We start from the raw sequence: 24,413 nt of genomic DNA, 5'->3' as shown, positions 1-24,413 counted from the left end.
CCTTGTGCTTTCACTGTGCTGCTGTGACTTTGACCCTTGTGCTCCTTATTATTGTGTATGCTGTGGGAACATACACTACTGTAGCAACACAAGCCTTTTCTGTAGAAGTATAATTATTTTACTTTTCATTTTCCTCTGACTCAAGACTGTTCCTACAACCATTAGTGCAGGTTTTTTGTGCACTGATCAGAGTGTGTGCGTGGGTCGAAGGACATCAGGCAGATGGCCTTTTCTTCCCCTCGATCTTGAGAAGTGGGGGGCCATGTAGGTGTGAGCAGGAATGTACAAGGACAGAGGAGTCTTTGACCAAGAGAGAAGTTTCTGCTTATTAGGTCACCCATCTCTCCCCATGCCTGCGTCTGTCCCCCTCCCTCCCTACCTCCATCTTTCTCCATCCCTGTTTGTTTCTTTTATCCGTCTCTGGATTCTCCACCAAGCCAATCAACAGACAGGGTAAATAATGTCAATACTCAGTTATCCGAGTGACAGGTTTACAGCATGAGACTGAGACTGGAATCGTAACTGCACAGCAAGTCCGCACTATTAAGGTAGGCACTGCACATTGTGAAAGAAGCTCCATTTATCTGCAGAGCTCCAGTAATGAGAGTAAATCTCAGCTATCTTACTGCTTCTCAGGAATATCTTAGCCACAGTCTTGATTCCTTCAGATTAATATCAACATGTAGACATGGTGTGGCGGCACAGTGGCTTTGATCCTCTGATGCTTTATCTACACAGTTGAACTGTCTCTTCTCTTTTGCTCTGAAATCCAGCAAAGCTTTGTGTGCTATCTTTTATCAACTCCTTTGATTTGGAATTCACATATTGTCTGGAAAATGTCCTTCCAGGTTGCCTTGGCTTGAGCTATCAAAAAAAAAAAAAAAAAAAAAAATAGAAAGAGGGAAGAGAAGAGGCAGATATTCTGTCTGCACTATTCATGTAATTGGGCACTTTTTAGAAAGTGTTAAGATATGATTTCTGCAGGAAATAGTCATGAGTACATGGAGGTGAGAGCTGTAGCCATGGCAGCAAGACGAATATTGTCTGTGTCACTTTGTGGCATGTCAGTGAAATCTCTGCTGGTTTTTCAGCATCTTTGGAAAACATGCAGCACATACGCTTGACTGTGCAACGTCACATCCGATCAAGGCCGTAAATAATGCATGTTTAAAGCCTGACTCATGTTTTTGAAGTTTAAAGCGGGAGACAGACCCACCTAATGTGCTGCACTGTGGGCTGATACATGCCTGCGTGATGCAGATGTGTGCAGACGGAGATAATAGAGACATTTGCATGACATGATTTTTGTGGACATCATTTCCCCACTGTGATGGCTTTTTAATGTGTCTTGCAGCAAAAAAACATGAACTGATTTTTTTTTTTAAATATTTAATCAAGTTTATAAATACATTCCTCCAGGTGCAATGATGTATGAGTATGTCTTTATGTGAAACCCTGCTGGTTGCTATCTGAGAAAAAGTTGAAGAGGGATGAGGAGAGATTTGAGGTCGCCAACAGCGCTGTCTGTCACTCCTCTTCACTCCAAAAACAAACCTCTCTCAGAGCTATCTTTCACCCGCAGGGTATCCTCTTGGTGTTTGCGGTGATGTGCTTGATGGTTGTCATTGTTCAACTCCATTTCACATCTTGAAGAGGCAGCTTTCCAAAGCAAACAAACAATCATTCTGCCATTCTGCTCTAAAACATCATTGTGTCATGTACAGCCTCTGCTGCCTCGATTCCATGTTTTAGGACGTGTCCTCAGGGGGATTAATAAAGGAAATAAACTTAAACTTAACTTAAACTTAAACTTAGTGGCATCTAGTGGTGAGGATTGCAGATTGCAACCAGCTGAAACTTCTCCCCGTTAGAATTCTTTCAGTGTTCTTTGTTCAGGGGAGTTTCACCTTACATATCAGTGTTTCTCCAGTGCTGTTAGGCTCATTAAAGGCTGGCTGCCAGCCTAGCACCTGATAATGTGTGCTCACCTTTTTTCTTTGATAACTTAAGAACCAATTGTTCAGGAGGTTTTTACTGGGATATGAATTATCCTCAGAGTTCTCTTCCTTTTCAAATCAAACGGACCGGTTTATTTGAACCACTTAAAACACCAAATAAAGCAGTTACACATGAAAAAGAAAGCTGCTAACCATGGTGGCTGAGGAAAAAAACACAAAACATTTGAAAATACCAATGGCCCCCATGTAGAGCCAGGGTTTTCTTTGACCATTCTTGGCTACTGTAGTGACATGGTGGTGCAACCTTGTGGACTCTGAGGACAAGGACCAGCTCCCTACGTAGGTATAAAGGACTTATTCCAAGGTAACGAAAACACAACATTTTCAGATGATTATACACTAAAGGAAACATGCCTCTATTATCATATTCTATTTCTGCCAATGTACCACCTTGAATCCAACACACTGGACCTTTAAGTTATTATTTTTAGATGCCTTTGAGCTCAAGTGAGGTCCTGGAAGAGCTATATGCAGAGTCACATGTGACCTCTGATTACCAGCGAAGGGAAAGAGACGGTGAGAGCAGGAGTGAGTGGGAGAGATGTGCTGATTCAAGACTCACCTACACTAACAGGAGCTGTCTGAGGAAGAAAAGGGAGGAAAGGAAGCAGAGAGATAATGGAAGACAGGAGATGGTGATGATTCATGTGAAACTGAAAAAAAAAAAATCCCATCCAGTCAGTCTGAGGTGAAGTGGTCTGTAGAACAAACTAGAAAGGTAAAGAGAAGACTTAATATGTACACAAGAGGAGAAGGAGGAAGAAGAAGAGGGAAGATGAAGATAAAGAGGATGAGTATACTGAAAGCAAGTCTTTCCCTCCATCTCACTGGGGAGTCGTTCACTCAAATGTTGACTCTGCAACAAAGTTTTTTTTCTTCCTGCTTCATTTCGGGCTCAATTTGTTTTAGACAAAACACCTGAGCTCCAGAGAGAATCACTCAGAGGGAGGCAGTGAGGTAGTTAACTCTTTAATGGTCCCACCAAGAAAATGTCTTAGTCTATTTTGGCACTAACAACAAAAAACTGTTTTTCAACCCACTGATTTTATACCCCCATGCCTGCAACAGCTGCGGCCGGAGACATCATGTTTTTGTGTCATCCATCTGTCCCATTCTAATGAACCTGATATCTGAAGAACGTCTTGAGGAAATGTCTTCAAATTTGGCACAAACGTCCACTTGTATTCAATGATGAACTGACTAGAATTAGGTGGGCAAAGGTCACTTTGACCTCACAAAACATGTTTTTGGCCATAACTGAAGAATTCACAAGCTAATTATGACAAAATTTTACACAAATGTCTAATAGGCTAAAATGATGACATTTTATATCCAAAAAGGTCAAAGGTCAGCATCACTGTGACATCATAATGTTCTGCAAAAACACTTTTCTGACCATTACACAACTTCATAACTCGTTTCATACTGAATTGGTGACACTAATCTTGGGTGTCCATCTTGAAACTGTGCTGATTGTACAGATCGTCTGTGCTGTCTGGTTGAAGTTGTGTGTGAAGCATCCACGTTTTAGAATTTGTAGTTTCATTGCAGTAGTATCCATTTTGAAGCATTTGACAAGGTTTTCCAGAAATCCCACTCCTCTGCAACAATTTCCAGCTCTTCCTGGGGCATTCTGAAATGTTTCCAGGCCAGATGAGACATACAATCCCTCCAACGTGTTTTGGATCTTTCCCCAGGGCCTCCTACCAGTTGGATATGCCCGGAAAAGTGGGTGGGAGGTGCCTAGGAGGCATCCTGATCAGTTGCCTGAACCACCTCAACTGGCCCCTCTGAGTTCCTCACCCTGTCTCTAAGGCTGAGCCTAGCCACTCTTTGGTCATTCATATCCACAACCTTACCCTCCAAGAATTGCGATGTTAAAGTGGTAGAGGGGTTTGCGTGTCCCTTGGAGCTGTGTTGTCCAGAGCAATAGCTCCTGGTAGGGTCTCCCAAAGCAAAGAAGTCCCAGGGGAGTGGCTTGACCATGAGTGACTGACCAGACCCTAATAAATCAGAAAGAAGGAACTGGAGCAACTGGCCCATAAAAGGGAAGCTGGGGCCCCCATCTGCAGCCAGACCTGAGAGGGGAGCAGGCCAGCGAATGTCTGGTGGCCAGGCCTTAACCCATGGCCCTGTGGGCCCACCACTCACTGGGATAGGCATCGAGGTCAGGCAAATTGTGATCTGGGCAGCCAACCCATCAAGTCATCAAACACTGTCCCTTTGTCAGTGGACTTACATGTCAAAATATGATGCGCTAGGTACCCTTGTGCGTCAGTTTTGGACGGTCACAGATGGCATCTCAATTGATACTTGTCACATGCATTGTGTCTTTTCAAAATACATCTTCATTTTCACAGGGAATGTTCAGTTTTTGCTCCTAACATGCATACAGTCTTTTTCAAAATAAACTTACAAACTAAGTAAAACACTTTAGGCAAATTAGTTTAGGCAAAGTACATGGTTAGGTTTTTCAAAAAAATATCATGGTTTGGCTAAAAGTAAGTGCGGTTCGTACTAACGTAATGTCACATCATGTGCCATACGTCATGTGATATATGTTACTAATGAAGCATGCTACACATATTAGCTCACTACGTTGTTATTGAAATAACTCTGTTGACTTTTGGTTTCACACAGGAAACAAACAGCGGGCTCCTGGATGAGAGTCCAGTGTTTGTTTGACCCATCCACCTCCCCTCTCAACTGCCCTACACAGACTTTCTCACTATTGTTACCATGGCGGTTGCTGGCGGCGTCAGAAGTAGCCACCGTCCGGCCTGTATCATACTGTCACAAAGGGGCAGGATTTGACAAGTTCACTCGTTGCTGGCAGCGTAAGAAATAGCAGCTGCCAGGTGCATATCATGATGCCACAAAAGGTGCCTGTGTACACTGGTGTCTGACGCAGAGATCACTGACAAAGCTGTGGTATTTGACAAGTTGGAAGTGGGAACAGGCTGGAGCGGCAGGCAAGGACAAGGGTGTGTTTTTGTGAAATTATTACAAAGTCATCAAACTTTTTGGATGGGTCTAATTTGATTCTGCCCTTTAAGCCAGGATATGTGCAAGGAGTGTTTTCTGCCACTGCCTTTCTGAATGGAAGCCACCTGAAAAGCTCTGATTCTGAAAACCACAATGCACTCTGTGAATTTAGCTTGGCCTAGAGGTGGCTTTATCAGGTTGAGTAATGTACATCAGGTGTTTAAACAAGATAGCACATGAAGAGATTGAAGTCTTGTATTTTGAGTGTGATTCGTGTGTGTGTGTGTTGCTGTAGATGGATGGACTGACTGCTGCTGTTAGAGGTTAGAGGTTGAGCCCTCCAGCAGGGAGGAATCGGATTGACCAGTTCAAAAAAACCAATGTGATAAGAGTCCTCTGACAAAGCATCAGGGTTATAGAGTGTGTGTGTGTGTGTGTGTGTGTGTGTGTGTGTGTGTGTGTGTGTGTGTTATGAGGCTGAAGGTGTTAGCTGCTGAGGTAAAGGTTGTGAAATGAATGGAAAAAGACAGGAAGCCTCTGACAGCCCAGTGACCAAACACAAGATTTATCATGACCTGTGAACCGGGAAAAGCTTCTTCTGCCACTTATTATAGTGTGTGTGTGTGTGTGTGTGTGTGTGTGTGTGTGTGTGTGTGTGTGTACATATCTCTGTGTGTGATAGTGCTTGCGTGTTTGTGTGCATGGGCTGCCTCCTTGATATTTTCTTCCCCGACGCTCCATCAAGGGGATTGCACCTCTTCAAGTCTAGCCTCACATGCCCCCTCACTCTAAAAGTCTGTGAAAAAAAGAGGCTTTTTGTCTGTGTCTGTTTCCTTGTGTTTAATGGAATGGAATAATAGGATGAAACTACTGGTGTCTTGTGATCCAGGTTTTCTATCTTACACACAGGACAAAGTTGTTCAGTTTTACTCTGATTTGTTGACTAGACTTATAGTGTATGTGGCGCTTCACATTTTTATATTGTGCTTTCTTTAACAAGGTAGATTTTTTCAATGAATGAAATAAAAATAAATAAATAAATATATTACCTAGAGGTAGACACGTACACGTATCTGCTGGCTGATGTATTGTTCAGACGATTTTGGCCTACTAAATCAGCAGTTGGTCAGGTACTCTACCGCAGAGGTAATAATGTTATGCTCTACACAGTCTATAACTCTTGTTGTCTTGCACTTGACAGATTATTCATGTTAAAGGATTAATTTTCCCCAGGCAGGGTTTCCCGTTTCATGGATCAGGTCATGATTTAAACCTGCATGAACATATTTTTTTGGCCTCTTGGGGGCAGCAGAAACAAGCTGTAAACACAACACTAGACATATTACCACCTTTAAGGATGATATTGGAACCTATTAGCAAAAAGTTGGTTGTTTACCAGCAGTTATGGAGCAACATTATCACCCACTTTAAAGCAACTTAAAGAAAGTTTTATTTTGTGTTGATTTTGGCGGCCCCTTGTGGACAGAAATGGCAGTGTTTCCACGAGCACCACTGCCTGCTTTGTTAGGTTTCAAGATACATCTCTAGGATGCACTGGGATGCATCATCAGTGATGTTCCTGGGGTCATAGGGGGTTTTGGGTCTTTCAACATCAGACCCCCTCACCCAGGTGACCCATCCAGGGTTTATCAAGCCCCGCATTGCATCCCAGCAGCGGCAATGGGCTCGCCCTCTTTATCCAAAGCCACCGAGTGGCTTTCTCTGTGGCTTCAGTAATGATTAAAATGGCCCTCCTCATTGCAGCTCCGGCTACTCCTAGCCCTGCCAGCGCTTTACAGATTGAGCGCCCAGCAAATCCCAGGCAGCCCACTTCAGCTGGCTCGCAGAAAACTTATTTTTACTCTGATTTTCTTTCTTAAACACAGCTGTTTGCAGGATGCAGCAGTGAGGTACCGGTATCTATTTTTGGCTATGTAAGATTAATAACTGTGATGTGACAACAGTGAAACAAACTAAATTCTGTTTTAGTCACCAATGCAAATTTATATCATGGTGTCAAACCATGTTGTACAATATATTTCATAAATAAAAATGACATATTTTATATAGAGCTGCACGATCAATTGAAATATTATCAAAATTAGACTAATCACATCATTATTTTTATATTTTTTCCAGTGAAAGTGAAATGCAAAGATTATTACTACTCTTACTAAAATTTTATTATATTTTATTTTATCTTATTTTATTTTATTTATTCATTTATTTGCATATAGCCCAGTGGAAGAGGGCCAATTCAGGATTGGCTTTGAATCCTTTCAACTCTCACAATTATGTTCATCTGTTGAATGACTAAGGTTGGGTCCAACTTTCACCTGCACTTTATCGCTGTCCCTTTTACCTTTTTTTGTTATTTGGTCAATTCTTTTCTTTTCTCCTTGCTGAGCTGCTCCAGTATCAGCCATCACCACAAAATATAACGTCAAAAATAAAAGTCTCTAAAGACAAATCTCCTCCTGCTTCGTTTTAACTTGCTAAGCTACTACTTACTGCGAAACTTTGCCATGAAAACATAATAAGCTCTTCCGGTCCATGGCAAGAATTAAAAATAACTATATTGAAATAACCAGTCTTCTCACTGATGGTCTGGTTTATTTATGTGGGTCACACCGAGGCATCAGCATAAAACTGAAACTGTTTAATAACCAGTTAAAAACTCCTTGTAGCTGCTTTAAGTCCTGTTTCTGTTCCCCTCATAAATGTAGGTCTGTGGTTCAGTCGCTGTGAGTGACCGCGCTGCCATATTGATTATAGCAGCTTTAAAGGAATGGATTGACATTCTGGAACGAGATTCAAGGCAGCCAGCAGGGGACTGTGAGCGGGACCGAGCTGGCAGGCATGAGGAATCACAGATGGATTTTCAAAAAGATGATTTTATTTACCCGAAAATGAAACAAAATATTTTTAAAATATACAGCAAAATTATGGGCTCATAAAAGAGGTCAATTTAACAGAAACTCAGGCTATAATAATTTAACATAAACTGAACAGACTAAAGGGACCTAACGATCACAAGAAGCTGACCACAAGGAGAACATATGTGATGGCTGGTCAGACCATTTTTAAAACAAAGGGGGTAACACAAAGACAAACACTACCACCCAAACTATGAATTATACAAAAACAGGGCAATTGGTCTACCAGTATAGTCTGTCTATATAAAGTACACATTATTGGTCGGTTTCGTCAGTTTTATATATTTCATTTACATTGAAAATTTCCATCCAGATGAGTCAGATACTTCTAACATAAACCAAAAAAGTACCACTCTTGTAATTAATCAAATAATCAAATAAAACTGAGATGAATACTTTGGGAATTTATGTAACTATTACTCATATAATTTATCAAATTTACCTTAATAAAGGTTATGTAATTACTGTTGATATGTTGTATTTCATAGATACTTATTTGAATTTGATAAATGTATTTCAAATGTGTTAATAAATATCAGCATATGTCATGGTCTTTTCATTTGAGTTTTATTTGATTTTATCACATAAATGGTAGTTTTTTGGTTTATGTTAGAATTACTTAACTCAATTGGATGGACATTTTCTGTGTCTTATTATGATTTGTAAACCTGACAAAACAGATCAAAGGTTTCTTTGAGTGAACAAACTAATATAGTCTATAGAAAAAAACAAAACTCCAAACTAGAAACCCGAATCACCCCTTGAGTTTGCAGGCACTTGGTATATCCTGATTGGCTACTTCCTGTATTTAACAGCTCTGTTTTAGTGGGTGCATCTTTTGTTCCAGCCTGAAAACATGTCCCTCCAGCAGCACCTTCAGCACTGGTAACTCAAAGAAAAACAAATTAGAACAATTTAATACAAAGTATAACTGTACAGAAGTTAAGTAAATGTGCTACTCATAGAAACTCACATACTGCCAACAACACAACATTAACTAGGAGTATGATGTATGAAACTAAAGCAATGTGCAGCAGGTGCTGCCATCACAGGACTCCAGGAAGTTACTCATCATTGCCAAAAAAAGTCTGTCACATAACCTTTCATAAGAAAGAAAGTTGGTGTTTTTACACTTTCAGTTCTGTACACATCAGTGAGCTTTAGAGGTGCTGGTAGGTGGATTTTCTTACCTTTGGAAGGTCAGGTCAGCTGTTTCCTCTTGTTTCCATTCTTTATGCTAAGCTAAACCAGCTATAGTCACATATTTACCACACAGATATGAGTGCATTTCAATCTTTTCATCTAACTCTCTGCATGAAGGTGAATAAACTTATTCTTTAAATGTTTAACTCATGGGTGGATTATGAGACAGTGGGCCCCTGGGCAAAGATGTGCAAAAAAACTCACCATATCTCCAAATTAGGAGTCAAACACATAGAATTTTAGGTGGTTTTGCTTCTTTTTTGGGTGTTGTTTTGCATCTTTTTGTAGATGATATGCATCTTTTTCTTATTCCGTGTCTCTGTTTTGCATTTTTGTGTCTCCTATTGGTCGTTTTGTGTCACTTTGTTTTCTTTTTTGTGTCACATTTAAATCATTTTGTGTCTCTGTGAGGAAATTGTGTGTATTTCTTGGTCATTTTCTGTCTCTTTCCAGTTACTTTGCATCTCTTCGCAGTCATTTTGAGTTTCTTCCTGGTCGATATGTGTTAATGTGAGTAACATTATGTAGGTGAAGGCCAGGGGGGCCCTGACACTTGGGGCCCCTGGACCTGTGCCCATTAGGCCTTTTCGGCAATCGATCCATGTGTTGAACTAACTAAGAGCTTCTAACCCAGAAACGGAGAATGTCATGTTAGTGAGTAGGTCTGTAATTCAGTTGAATTTCTACTTTTTGAAAACTTTTTGAGTTTGGCATAAATGTGCTCAAATGTTAAAATGGTCAAAAGCCATAAAGTATATTTTTGTTTATAGAAGAATGAGACAATCTCAGTAAAGATTTGAATAATCTACTGTTTATGTTGCTCTCTGCCCTTTTATTCTGAGTGGGTGTTCAGACTGAACGCAGCCGTGCGTTAAAACAGTGCAAGGGGCCGTGCTGGTGGTTTTGCTACAGGTTCCTGTGAGACAGTAAGTTTTAGTAACAGATACAGGCTTATCAGAGACTAAAATAAATATCAAATAACCTATAATACGAGGTAGGATTTTAAAGCTTTGGATAGTCATTCCTGTAGCAATCATTTTATCTTTTGCTTGACTTTTACAAAGTAAACTGTGGTGCAGCGCCTTGACGGATGATGTTGCTTTGTGGCAGAGGATAAGCAAGGTTTCTTTTCTTTCAGTCTGACAGTCCTTTGTTGTTTCGCCTTGTCTACCGCAACATCTTGTTTAATACTAACCCCGGGGTCATCAAAGCCACAGATGTTGTAATCCTGCCCTTGTAGCTGTATATATCAGAAGAAACTTAAGAAAATAAATTAAAATCAGCCTTTAATGACCCTAATCAGCTGACTGTAATACTCACCTGGGCGTCCCTCCTGTGTCTTGTCCTCAGCTGCGGGGCGGCCCTCGTGGCCGGGATGCCACTGTGTGCCGTGCCAGTCCACAGTGGACGGTGAGGGGCAGGAGGAGGGGACCGAGTGCAGGAGACTGAGAGGAGGCGGCCCGCACCAAACAGGAGAAATGAACCTCTGCTGGAACGAGATCAAACGCAAATCCCACAACATCCGGTAAGAGGAAATTCATCGTGGTGTTTACTGTAACGGTCTGGAGGGATGATGTTTTCAGAGCCAAGATGCATTTGTAAACTTCAGAGGCGATCGTCTGTTCTGTGGCAACAATAGCTGTAAACCGCTGATTGTTTTTCTGTGAAGAAGTTGGCTCAAAAGAAAAAGAAATGAAAAAGGTTGATTTATTTTTATGACTTTGTTCAGAGCACAGATAATTTTCACAAGGAAACATCTGATCAGTTTCAGCTTCACTCAGTTTGTTTGTTCGCCTCTAGCAAGCCATCACTGTCTTTTTTTAAAGACAATCTGGTTGATGGAGATTCACTGAGTTTAAGGAGCGGTCTGCTGAATGAAACCCCCAGCATTTCTGCGGAACACAAAACTAAAAGCCACAACAACTTCCTGTGTCTTTATAACCCAGTTTCTGTAAATTGTCCACACACCCAGTTTGTATAGAGATGCGTAATGGAACTACTGGATGAGTCTGATGGCTTTTGGCTTTAAGTCCCATCCCTCTCCAGACACCTTTTAAAGCAGTAGTTCCCAACTGGTGGGTCGCGGTCCAAAAGTTGGTCACGGGTCCATTCTGAATGGACGGCAAATGACTTATAAACGTGTCAGGTTTGTAAAAGTTTCGCTTTTGTTTTTCGCTTTCTCTGGCACTGCTGATGCTTGGTTGACAGGTGAAAGAACAGTGTGCCTCACGATGGCTAGCATTAGTGTTAGAGGAAACATCAGAGAGATTCAGCCCTACATGTGTAAGCCTCACTCAGACTCTGATGAGTCTGTTGTGATCTAAGATGTGTCACAATAGTAAGTATGGTTAGCATCTTTTGTTTATGTTGTTTCTTAGCTTGTTAGCTTGTAGACTAACTGGCAGTGGCTGACGCAGCCTTAGTGGTTGTTAAACACACGATAATATCTACAACAATAACGTTATTTGTAGATAGTGGAGGGAAGCTCCACGGCCATGTTTACATCCCAAAACTGCCCACTCTACCACGTTTGCTGTCAAAAGTTTTGCTATGCCAATGCTAACTCTGCTCCCAGTACTGTCAAGTCTGCTTTACCTGTCAGTATGTGTTTGCTATATTAGACAGCGATTGGCTTTTGTGTCAGCAATGTACCTAATTTAGTTTGCCCGGCTCACATTTGAATCTCAGATTTTATGGAAATGCACAAACATCACCACCTTCAATAAAGGAATGTGAAAACATGTCTCTAGTGACAAACTCTGCACAGATACAAGTCAGTGTAGTTAAGGTCAGACATTTTAGGAGACATAACAATAAGAAAAACACATTTTTAGTGGAGGGGGACTTTAATCAAAGTTATTATTTCATACAGAAACTCATTTCTCTGTGAATTAATACTTTTTAAGCCAAATATTATGCAAGAATTGTACTTTTAATTACTGTGGCAGTTGTCCTTTTATGATTGAATCTGTGGGGAGACACTATGCTAATATGTTTAGGTTTAAGTCACACAGGGAAATAGAGCCTAATGATGTCTAACATCTATATATATTGTCTGTCTTTCTGTTTGTTTTCCATTTTCCTCCGACGATTCTTCTTGTCGCCATTTACATTTGGTTTTTAGGCAATTAAAAAAGTATTGTCTAATAATGTGCTGTCACACAATAATGCATATTTCAGTGCTCCTTCCAGTCAGCTTATTAATTATGAATATAATATGGGTTAATACTGCCATTGCACTAGTTACACTTGAGAGGTTTGCCAGTGCAAAACAATTAGAGGGCGTTCGTGTTATTCTTTGATGCTTAATTGGAAACTGTCCAGGCTTGCCGCATCATTTCTGTTTCTTCAATTCAACTGGCATCCTGTTTAGACAATTGGCCCCTTAATTGCTTACTTGACCCTGATGTATCTAGGAAGAGGGAGGGGGAGGTTAAGGAAGGATAGTTGTGAAATTGGTTAAGACAGTTTCCCCTGCAGTCCTGTGTAATGAGATCACTATGGATGGCCTGCAGTGGCTGTTTATACCAGAGCTGCACTCTGACTTCATCAGGCTAAGAGAGAAAGGGAGGAATAAAGGATGGAGTCGATGGAGGGAGGGAAGGAGGGAGAAGGAGAGAGCAGACAGCTGGTATTAAATCATCACAGAGGAGAGATGGGATGTGGGTAAATGGGAGGAGCAGAGGGAAAGAAGAATATAAGAATGAATGAATGAGAAAGAGCTTCACTGAAAAGCTGTCTAACCTTGAGGGTGATGCTGTCCAGAGGAAATGTCTGACTGCGTTTAATACCGGCGGCTGGACAAGTGCAGACGACTGGCTTTATAATGGCCTGTCTGGCATTGATTGACAGGTGGCTGGGGCTCTGTTCCAAGTCATAGCTGCTGCCTTCTATCCTTTAAATTGTTGTGCATTATACCCTATAGTATACAGTACCTTGACTGGATTTGAATTAAACTTCCTCTGTTGTACTTTTGTAGTTATTTCTTAAACAGAGTCTGCAGTTATGCTCACAGCGCTGTGAGTCTATACTGAGGCACAGAGCTGCTTTGAGCTCATGGCAATATCAGCACGCTAACATGCTCATAATGACAGTGCTGACATGCTGATGTTAAGCAGGTAGAATGTTAACCACGCTGACCATCTGAAATAACCTTGTTAGCATGCTAATATTTGCACAAAAGACATTTCACCTGAGGCTGAAGGGAATTTCATTAGTTGTGCAAACCCAGTTGTCAGAATAAATGCTAGCATTGTATGTTAATGCAAACCAGGGATATTTTAAATTTGTATGTTTAATATGAAGCTTATATGTGGATACTTGAAATTTGTTACACTTTGATTAAAATGTTAAGCAGTGACAATGCTGCCGGTGACATGTGGTAGAGTTTAGGAAAACCTTATGTTGTGGCTTAACATAGGTGGTTGGGTTGCTGCAGCCATGGCTGAAATCATCCCCAACTCTAGTTACAAAAATACCTGCTTTTGTTACCACAAACACAGCTGGAAATGTCCTTAAGTCTAATTAAAAAAATACCTGCCTTTGTCACCACAAACACAGCTGGAAATGTCCCAAACTTCAGGGAAAAATACTTGCTTTTGTGGCTACGAGCATGGCTACAAATGTCCTGAATTCCTGCTTCTGATGCAACAACCATGGCTGGAAACATCCTGACTTTGCGTCAAGAAATACCAGCTTTTGTCACTACAAATACGTCTGGAATTGCTCCAAATGCTAGTTCAGAAATACCCGCTTTTCTGGGTATGAACACAGCTGGAACTGTCCCGAACTTTAGTCAAAAAATACCCACTTTTGTGGCTACAAACACAGTTGGAAATGTCCTGAACTCTCATTAGGAAGTATCTGCTTTTGTGGCTACAAATACAGCTAAAAAAAAGTCCCAGACTCTAGTTAAAAAATACCTGTTTTTGTCCCAGTAAACACGACTGAAAACGTCCTGAACTCTCTTTAAAAGATACTTGCTTTTGTTGCTACAAAGATGAATGGACAGGTCCCACTTTTGTCACTACAAACAACTGGGAAATGCATCGATGTCTAGTCAAAAAATACCTGCTTTTGTCGCTACAAACATGGCCAGATATGTCCCAATCTGATGTCAGAAAATACCCACTTTTAACAGTGGTTTTCTGCTGTCAGCTACTTGGCAGCCACCTTGCCTTGGTGTCATACTGTCCACCTTCCCACCCTCCTCCTGATGTGAAACTCAGTTTATATACATGTAATCTGAACTACAAATTTACATATCCATGGTTTGCAGAAACGTACAACACCGACCATTTGATTCTGATGACTGGGCTGATTTTGCAGGTCATTGACCTGATGGTGGTCAGGAGATGACCACAGTGATGACAATTAATTCCGAGGGGAAAACCACTGGAGAATTCATCTTCTGATAACTATGAATGTCTGTACCACACTCTGTAGCAATATGTCCAGGAGATGTTGAGCCATTTTACTGGATATGTAAAAACTTTAACCTCATGGTGGTTCTAGAGAAAAGGTCAGGGGCTTATGAGAGTCACTGGGATTCATCCTCTGTGGACTTTGAATATCTCAATACATTTCACATTGATCCATCCAGTAGTTGAGATATATTAGTCTGGACCTAAGTGGTGAACTGACCGACAGACCCACGTTGCCCTCCCTGGAGCTAGCACGGCTCAAGAATAATCAGTTCTTCAAAATTTGATACTGATGTGAAAGCACCCATTTCTGAAAACACCCAGAGAATATAACAAATTAAGATAAGGAGTAAATAGTGCACTAAATGCATTTCCTTAATGTTTACAGATGGCAGTGGCACAGAGAATTTATCAGTGTGACACAGTGTCGCTCAGCTAATTGGACTCAGCACTGATAACAGAAGGTTAGGGACTTGATCACTTTTTTGGCATCTTGTATGGAAAGTAGGCGAAATCATTACACTGTGAGCCACTCTACCCACACTCACAGCTGTGTAGCATGTGTTATTGACTACGAAACAGTGCTTTGATGCCACTGGCAAAAAATGTAGACATTCTGTTCATATTGCTGTGTGTTTTCTGCTATATCAAGTTCTGGTTTAATGTCTTACGCAGGATTTATTTAATAACACCAAACAAGTAGACGGCAACACTGTATTGCGCTATGTCTATCATAATCACCGCTGAATGATTATGAATATATGTAAAAGAGACATTTATTACTGCAAGCATATTGCTGAGGCCATTTAGCCATCTGTAACTATTGTGTAGGAAAATACAGTATGAGACTGTGGGTGGTTTCAGCAAATTTAAGCTATTTACTCAGTAAACACGACTTAAACATATTTTAAAAAGGAGGAAATGAAGCTTATGACAACTTCCAAATTCCAAGCTAAGCTGACCAGCTGCTGGCTGTAATTTTAGTACATGAGAGCAGTGGTGGAAGAACCTCTCAGATCTTTTACTTAGATAAATACCACAGTATTCAAATACTCTGTTACAAGTAAAAGTCCTGCATTCAAAACCTTATTTACGAATAAGTACAAAAGTATTAGCATCAAAGTATTAACTGTAACTTAATTGTATGTATATTTGCTGATGGTGGTACCTGTCCATTGGCTGCAGCCCCCTCCATCGATAACTCTCCATTGATGCATGTGTTTTTTGGGCCTTGTGTTGTCTAAAAAATAATAAGAAATAAGAGTTGGAAAGGTGTTATGTTTAAAGGGCTGAGGTTCTACCCAGAACCATTTGCTTCTGAAAAAAACATTTTTTAGAGGTTTTGTTTTTGGAAGAAAGAGTTTGTTAAACATTGTTGAAGCATGGGTGTAAAAAGATTCCCGCCCTCAAATATCCACGTTTCCCTACGTGTCAAGTGGTTCTTCTAAATGCAGATTTGTCTAGAATCTTAATTTTGCGCGTGTTCTTACTAGTTCATATCTCTTCCATCATTTCATGCCATACAACACCACATGGTCTGCAGAAATTCCTCTTGTTTTACAGGTACAATGTACTTGGCACTTTGTATTTGGTTCTTATTTGGAACTGAGTTTCGGTTCCCAACCTAGAGGCTGTAGTAGTAGTGATGTAATAAAATCTCCACCCCCTAAATATGTGCATGTGAACCATGATTGTTGTTGGTCTTTTCACAGATGGTTCTAAGTATAACCCTTTATGTTGGGTTTTAGGTAGAACCCTCTGAAAGCAAAAAAGGTTCTCCAATGAGGACAAGTCCAAGAACCCTATATGGTTCATTCTTTCTTTTTTTGTTTGTTCGGTCTTTCATTGTTCTTTCTTTCTTTCTTTCATTCGTTCTCTTTCTTTCTTTCTTTCTTTCTTTCTTTCTTTCTTTCTTTCTTTCGTTGGTTATTTTTTGTTCGTTTGTTCGTTTGTTTGTTCTTTCATTTGTTCTTTCTTTCTTTCGTCCTTTCACTCATTCTTTCTTTCTGTCTTTCTTTTGTTCCTTCTTTCTTTAGTTCTTTCCTTCCTTCTTTCAGTCTTTTGTTGGTTTATTTCATATTTTTTCTTTCTTTTGTTCATTCTTTCTTTCGTTTGTTTGTTGTTCTTTCTTTTATTCTTTATTTCTTTTGTTCTTTCATTTCTTTCTTTCGTTCGTTCGTTATTTTGTTCATTTGTTCTTTCTTTCGTTGGTCCTTTCTTTCATTCGTTCTTTCTTTCTTTCGTTCGTTCTGTTCGTTTGTTCTTTCTTTTTTCTTTCTTTTTGTTCTTTAGTTCTTTCTTCCGTTCGCTCGTTCATTCTTTCTTTCGATCTCTCTTTCTTTTTCTCTCTTTCTGTTTTTCTTTGTACAAAGTTTTGTCTTAATAATTAGAATCTGCAAAGTGACTAATGTTGTCAAAAGTAAATGCACAATATTGGCCTCTGAAACGTAATGGAGTAGAAGTATAAATTAGCCTTAAATGAAAATACTTACGTAAAGTACAAATACCTCAGAATTGTACTTGATCGTAGTATTTAAAAACGTTCTCTACTGTATGTGGGAATGGTGTGCCCCCACCCCCCCAAAAAATGTCTTTAATGTCAGCAGAATGGCACATACTCATCAGTGTGTTTTTGTAACTCATCTCCTGCTCAGCGTATGTTAGTGTTAGCGATGTGATCAAGCCGTATTTCCACTGAGACCAGCTGTACTTTGCATACTATGGCAGTCACACACACGACAGCTTGTTGCTGAATCATCACAAATCTGCCCCAGTGTAGCAGAAGCAGCACAGAGTGCCTCCTCAGTTAAAAGGTACGAGTGCTTCAAATAGATTTCACATGTAACTTAGCTGAACACCACAGTGTCAACCACATACAATACCAGGCATTGTTTGAGACTCGGGCCAGGCCACATCGTGAGGTGTCCACTGTTTTCCACTGCAGGGAATTGCCCACTGAGGTTGTTGTGGGTGTCTCAGTGGCATGTTATGAATTTTATTTGCCGCATGGCTCGGATAACTGCAGAGAGCCAGCCACCCACGCTCAGCGTCTGTCTGAGGGCAAAGGGAGACCTCTGAGTCTGTATTTGTCTCCGTCTGTTTTTGTCATTACAACAATATTCCTATCTCTATTCACAAGTAGAGATATATCTGTTGATTTGCTCCTCATTCAAGGTCTCTTTCATTCTAATTCACTCTTTACTTTTCTGCTGCTCTTGTGTGCTGTTTTCTTTTCTAATACTTATTCACCCCCCGCCTCTATTCTTCTCATCCTTCCTTTGCGAGCTCCCCCCACAGGAATCTCAAGCTTAGTGCAATGCCCTTTGGTGCTTCTGTGCTCCACTTTGCCTACATCGCTCACAGGCATGTTACAGTACAATGCCTGCAGGACTTATTGAGCTCCAATTACATGTTAATGATAATTCTATTGCTCAAGGTCAGGGGTGAAAACCTCAGCTGCTAGATGGGTTAGAGGTTGGATGGCAGATGTGTGTGGGACTCTGCCATCAATCATTCAGTCGCTTTAAGGATTTCACCGCTGCCTGAGAATCATTTTGAGATTCACAGCTTAGCTTCCAGCCTGCTTCTCCAAACTGGGGGTGTGCCGACTGGCATCTACTGTTTGCAATATACTGTCTATAGATGAGTACACCATGCAACCCCACTTCAAAATAATTGATCTATCCCTTTAATCACTATGTTAGCTCTGGGAAAACACTGTTGCGTAGGGGTGTGAAAAAAATTGATTTGCTCAAGTCAGTGGTTTCCAACTGGTCCAGCCATAGAGTCCAGATTTCTCCTTAGTCATTAGCTCAGTGTCCACACAGTTTAATACATTCAACGTCATACTTGCATTTTGCCATGTCGTAGAGCTAGTTCGCTGTCTCTGTCAAGTAGTCACTTACTCTATAGCAGGAAATGGCACTTTTCAAACTATTTCCAAACCTGACACATTTGCGAGTCACTTGCAGTCCATTCAGAATGGACTCGCACCCCACTTTTGACCCACCGACTCAGAACCATTGGCTAAAGTAGTGTGGTTTTTTTTTTGTTTTTTTAAATCGATTTCTCAGTGCCTAAATTGCTAAAATTCAAATACGGAGGTGGAAAGAAGTTGCCACCTTCATTGTTGTAATCTACGAATAATGTGATGTCACATCTGTTTCAAGAAAAACAAAGCTGAAGTGAGAAAGCAGACAGCTGCAGATGGTTCAAGGGCACGCACATTTAGCTTTTCGAAGGGCAGCTCGAATTTAGCCAGCCCAGTGCAAACTCCCCACTGGGTCAGCAAGATTTATTGTCGCTGCATCAAGGCGTTGTCACAACTTAGACCATCTCTGGAGCTTCCACCCGCTTTCCTTGCAGTAAAAAGTCTCATAGCAGTTAGGAGGGGTGGAGGGACTGCAGGGTGGCTAGCTAGCTAGCTAATTCTTGTCTCATTTGGTGTCTGATAAACCGAGAGAGTAGGGTGAGGGGCTGAGAAATTCAGTGTGCTACATATAGTACTACAATGTAATAAGATTTTATTCAGAAAAAAAAAATAAAAAAAATCTGTAGGTATGGGAAACACTGCGTTATCTTGATGAGCTGGGAAAGCTATATGTAGCATATAAGTTTACTTCAAAACTTGAAAAAATAAATATTTTGTATTCATTCCACTGTACATGTAATATACATTTTAATAAGTACGTTTGTTTAATACTGCACCTTTTACAGAGCTAGGTCAGAAAGTGCTTAACGGGAGTAAAATTACAAAAAATAAGACCATCAAATATTTACCAGTTTTCTATGCAGTTTATGATGCTGCTGAAATGAAAGTTAGAAAGACTGACTGGCATGGGATGTGCATTGTTTTTGGGAACATGCCTCATGATATACAGACTCAATAAGGGCGCTTTGACACCTAACCTGTTTGATTTGGTAAAACAGACTCAGGTCTGTTTGCAAGGTTAGTACGGCTCATTTGGACTGGTGTGAAAGCTGTCAATTGAACCCTGGTGCAGAACAAATAACCAAACGAAGACCACTCAAAAAGGTGGGTCTCTGTCTGCTTCCAAATGGACTCTGGTGCAGCTGGTTTGTGATGTGAATGAAAACGAACCAACCACAGGATTTTATGATAGCAGATATTTTAGCATGACGTCAATAGCCAAACCAAAACAAATCCATCTGCTGATGGTGAAATCTGTCTGCACTCTCATAATTGATCTTGATAAAGGTCGTGTATATACCATGACCTTTTTATACTAATGCATACATGTAACCATGGTAACACATATATACGTCAGTGAGGTTATTTTCCCTGATTAAAAAGCCATTAAAACTGCCATCATTGTATCCGACCCTGTGTACTTTGTCAGTCTATTAAGTCAATTTGATCCCACAGTATTAAGCTCCGAGTCATTACTGTACAAGACGCTGTCTTTTCATCCTGTCTCTATGTTAGTCTTATAATAGCCTCCTGATAATGCTTATAATCAGTTATTTCTTCATGAGCTCTTTGTGACACCAGACAACATAAATACTTGAGAAGCATTAAAGTGCTGCTGCATAAACGTTTGTCTATCACTGGAATTTCCCCGCGTGGGTCCTGATGGTGCAGGATGACAAACACCAAAACTGTCCAATCAACGAGTTACCTGCCAGTTGGTAGAACTTCTTGTTCACTCCTCTTGGCTTGTTTGCAAAAAGTTAGTGTGAACAGGAACCAAACCAAAACAAAAATACAACAGTATATCATATTTGTTTCTGGTGCAGACAAAATGAACCAAACTACAGGTGGGAAAGCTCCCTAAGTGTTTGATTTTGTTTGATTTTTCCATGGTCTAGTGTTAAAAAAGTTAACAAAAATTGCAATAAACTGTAATTTTGAATCATAAAAATTCCAATACTTATCGAAACAGTGCCTAAGTATTGTGATATCAAATCAGGAAATTAAAGCAGCAACAATGAACGGGCCCTCGCACCTCCGTGCATCAAGGGGGTGCTGGCAGGACGACGGCTGACGCAGCTGTCCTTTTCTACTACAGTCAGACCCTGCACACTGGAGTGAGATGGTATATCCTTCATAGAGTGTGGGCGTTGGACTGACCTTTGTTCACATTTTATACCACTTCCTGTGTCTACTATGGCCAAAAATGCACAAAAATTACACATTTAATTCAAAATGGCTGACTTCCTGTTGGGTTTAGGGCATGGCTCCAAGACACTTTTTGTACGTCTTGGTATGTTACATGTGCCTACCAATATTGCTACATGTAGGTCAAACCAGCTCCGTGGGCTGCTTTGTCGAAATTTTGTAGGGGGTGCTACTGAGTCATTTTTTGGAATTTCCTAAAATATCAAATGTTTCACCAGATGTGATGTGTGTGCAGAATTTCAAGAGTTTCTGAGTATGTAAAGCCCCTCAAAAATGCGAGTCATTTGGAGGAAGAATAAAAATCCCTAGGATTTCATGAGGGCCCAAGCACCACATGGTGCTTGGGCCCTAATAAGCACATCGTCCTAGCCCCACAGATGCCCTGTTATGGTCTTGAACAGGACTTAATTTGGTCTGGGCTGCCTTTGGTCTTGGACTTGACTTCGACTCCATTAAGTTGATCTTGACTACAGTCCTGCTTGTAATGATTAATTCAGGCCTCATACAAAGCCTATTCTCTTTTACTTGAGAGACTCCCATTGACGTCATGCATGTCACACTGGGTGAAGAAATCCAGGGAGTGAAGATATTGATGAAGAAGAAATCACAGCTTCAAGACATGTGGGACAGACGCCAACAGACTTTGTTACACTTTAATGATAAATCAAACCAATGGGGAATCAGGGGCCCCATGAAATATTTGATGGATATCCACTTTGAGATTAAACAAGAGTGACGCTATGAGGAGAGCTGTGCCTTCACGCCCATCATCTGGCACAGAACAAATCAGAGGTGGTTTCGCACAGATTAGACACAATGTTGGACTTTTTTGGACTGCTACATCCACTGTGTGACTACCAGGAGAAGATAATCAGGTTCTGTGCACACACTGTACCCAGGCATGCTGAATGGTTTATATGGAGCAAATCAAATCCCCAAAGGAGTGAAAACATCGTGCTGCTGTAGCTGCAAAGAACAATGAGGGCTCGAGGACTGGAGACACGCTTCGTACATTAGCTCTGTTTACTTAAAGACCTGCAAACCAAAACCTGCATCGAGGTCAGAGGAGGACAACTCAGTTAAAAAGCCAGATCAATATGTGTTTTTGATCGCATATACAGTTGTTTTGTGTGTGTTTCATCATCATAATTGGCTCGCTGTTAATTGGCATGTTTTACTGCTGCGTTTACAATCATTACTGACCTCTAACAGCATCATAAAACAGTAACTATAGATTTTGTTGATGCCTGGTGTTAATCAGGGAATTAAAAATGTGTCGATTAATTTTAGGATGAAAGCAGGTTCCAGTCTTGTGTTTGGATTTTTAGGATTAATAATGATGTCTGCTGGTACACCTGCACATGCACCTCCTCACAGGCTAAGGATTATATATACAAAACAGACGCCCTTCTCTGATCTGTTATTCTTATGCTCCTGCTATGTTAGTCATGAATTTTGCAAACAGGAGTCAAAGAGATTGATTTTACGAGACCTATCATGCTCATTTTCAGGTTCATACTTGAACTTACATGGATGGAGCCCTCTGTCCGTGCTCTGTGTTCATTTTGTTTGTATGTGTATGCTTTCTGAAAGCTTATGGATACATACAAAACAGAGCAGTGCCACCAGAGATTGTGGGGGAAGTGTAGCTCAGTTCAAGCAAGATACGACCGTAGGAGACATAGAAGACATTTTAACAATGGTGGAACGGAACAAATTGGCAATACAGTGAAAAGAATTCTCCGTCTACATGTCAGTATGTATTTAATGGCCTCACAGACCATCACAGTCTTCAACACTGCCTCCTTTAAAATGTACGTCATTACGACTTCCTCCACTGTTGCCGCGTTTATCGTTTAAAGCTTTTCACTTTGCCCTCTAGTGCCATCTATTGGTTGTTTCTATGCCATCATGAAGGATGAATGGAATAACGAGGACAATGACGTTTACAACGTTTGAAAGGGACATATGTATTATTGTAAAATGAAGCTTTAAAAGTTCATGCAGGAATTGTTGATGGTTTCTACACTTACCAGTTAAATTTAAAACTATTTTGCCTTGACATAGCATTTTTGGAGCTGTGTCCACGATTTTCTTAGTTTCCTCCTGGATGCATGCTGCTTATGGTCTGGCACCTAGTCGCCACCTTTTTCCCGACCTCACCTGTGTGCCATGCCCCGAAACATCCAGATTACAGCGAAATAAGAAGACAATAAGAAAATATAGGCAGAGGGCAGCGTCTCTGCAGATAAATACCCTGCCACACACTTTTAGTGGGGCATAAGTGTCGACTGAGAGGGATCACTTCTCTATATATAGTATATCCTTTATGTTCAAAAAACACTTTATTTACCTCAAACTGTCTATGCTGGAACACCTGTATTCACCCTCTCTCTGAGACACTCAGTTTTAGTGCCTGTATCTGTGAACCCTCCTCCCAAAAAAGCTATCTGCTCCGATTTGTCAGCGTTTCTGGGTCTTCCGTATCTTAGTGTCTCTGCATCGTCATTGAAGCTGGGAAATGACTGTGACATGTTCCAGCTGGAATAGGATCCAGAATCTGGGAGAAGTTAAGTTGGCAACCAAGATTACATGTTTCCCTGACGTTAGCATGTAGCTACATGTAGCAGTGTGCTTGCAGCCGAGTAATTGCTGTAACAGAGTATAGCAGCAATTTCTACCGTGAAAAATCAACAATAAAAGCTTCTAAAACAAAATCTTCACACTCGAACATGTTCCAGTATGAGTATGATCCGAAAGCGGGGAGACACTGGAACAAGATTACATGTTTCCCTGACATTTGCATGTAGCTACATGTAGCAGTGTAATATCAAAACTTGCGGGGTGCCCAGTAGCTCAGTGGGTGGAGCGGGTGTCCTATATATGGAGGCAATGTCCTTGCTGTGGTGGCTGCAGGTTCAATTTCAGCTCACGGCCCTTTGCTGCATGTCATCCCCCTTTTTTCCCCCTTTCCCCCTTTTTAATATGAACAACCTGCACTGTAACATCATACATATGACAGAAAATAAGGGACAAGTATAATAGGTCCCCTGTAAATGTAATCAAGAATATTTTTATTCAATTTTAACAGGGTTACACAATACATACTTACAACAGGTATCAAACTTACAGCACATGTATGACGGGAACAAAGCATGAAACCCAATCACAGTCCTCCCCATTCCACTAACCCCTAATAACAGCCAGAATAACGTCAATAGGACGGTCTTGCTCGTTAAAAAAGAGATGATTGTGATGACTGTAGGCAAATACAGCAAACTGTGTCATGGAATAACGAGTTCACATTAATTTGTATTCTTCATATTGATGTCACAGAATAATTAGGGACGATCTAAGCGTGTATCTGCTTCTCTCCTGCAGAGACATGTTGAGGATTGGTGTCTCAATAACAAACAAAGGGCGACAGATGAAAGAATGAAGTGTGTAAGAGCTTGTTGCTGGATATTTCACTTGTAATAATTACCCGTTTTTGGCCAGCAACTGATTTTCAAATAGTCCTGTTTTAGTTTCCTCTCAACATGTCCTCTCACTGCCTCTGTCTCCTGTGTTTAGAGGGCACTGTCACTGTAACAATGAGGCTTAATTTAAAGTTCCATTATGTTAGCCAATAATTACCCTTGTATCAAGTAAATGTTATGTCTAAAGTAATGAGATGACTACAGAATTTCCACAGTGTTGGAATAAAAAC

At 40.6% G+C, this 24,413-nt stretch overlaps 1 protein-coding gene across 1 annotated transcript in view; it reads left to right on the top strand.

The window, feature by feature from the left end:
- Positions 1-24,413, top strand: part of drp2 (dystrophin related protein 2) — a 189,710-nt gene that overhangs the window by 47,654 nt on the left and 117,643 nt on the right. The window contains exon 2 of the mRNA XM_050042719.1: positions 10,493-10,667. Coding sequence (XP_049898676.1) covers positions 10,621-10,667 — 47 coding nt within the window. The 5' untranslated portion in view covers positions 10,493-10,620. The remainder of the gene's footprint in view (positions 1-10,492; positions 10,668-24,413) is intronic.

This window comes from Epinephelus moara, chromosome 4 (assembly GCF_006386435.1).
Source record: "Epinephelus moara isolate mb chromosome 4, YSFRI_EMoa_1.0, whole genome shotgun sequence".
In the NCBI taxonomy this organism is placed as follows: domain Eukaryota; kingdom Metazoa; phylum Chordata; class Actinopteri; order Perciformes; family Serranidae; genus Epinephelus; species Epinephelus moara.
The sequence above is the reverse complement of the archived record's forward strand: the minus strand, read 5'-3'. Positions and strand labels throughout refer to the sequence as shown.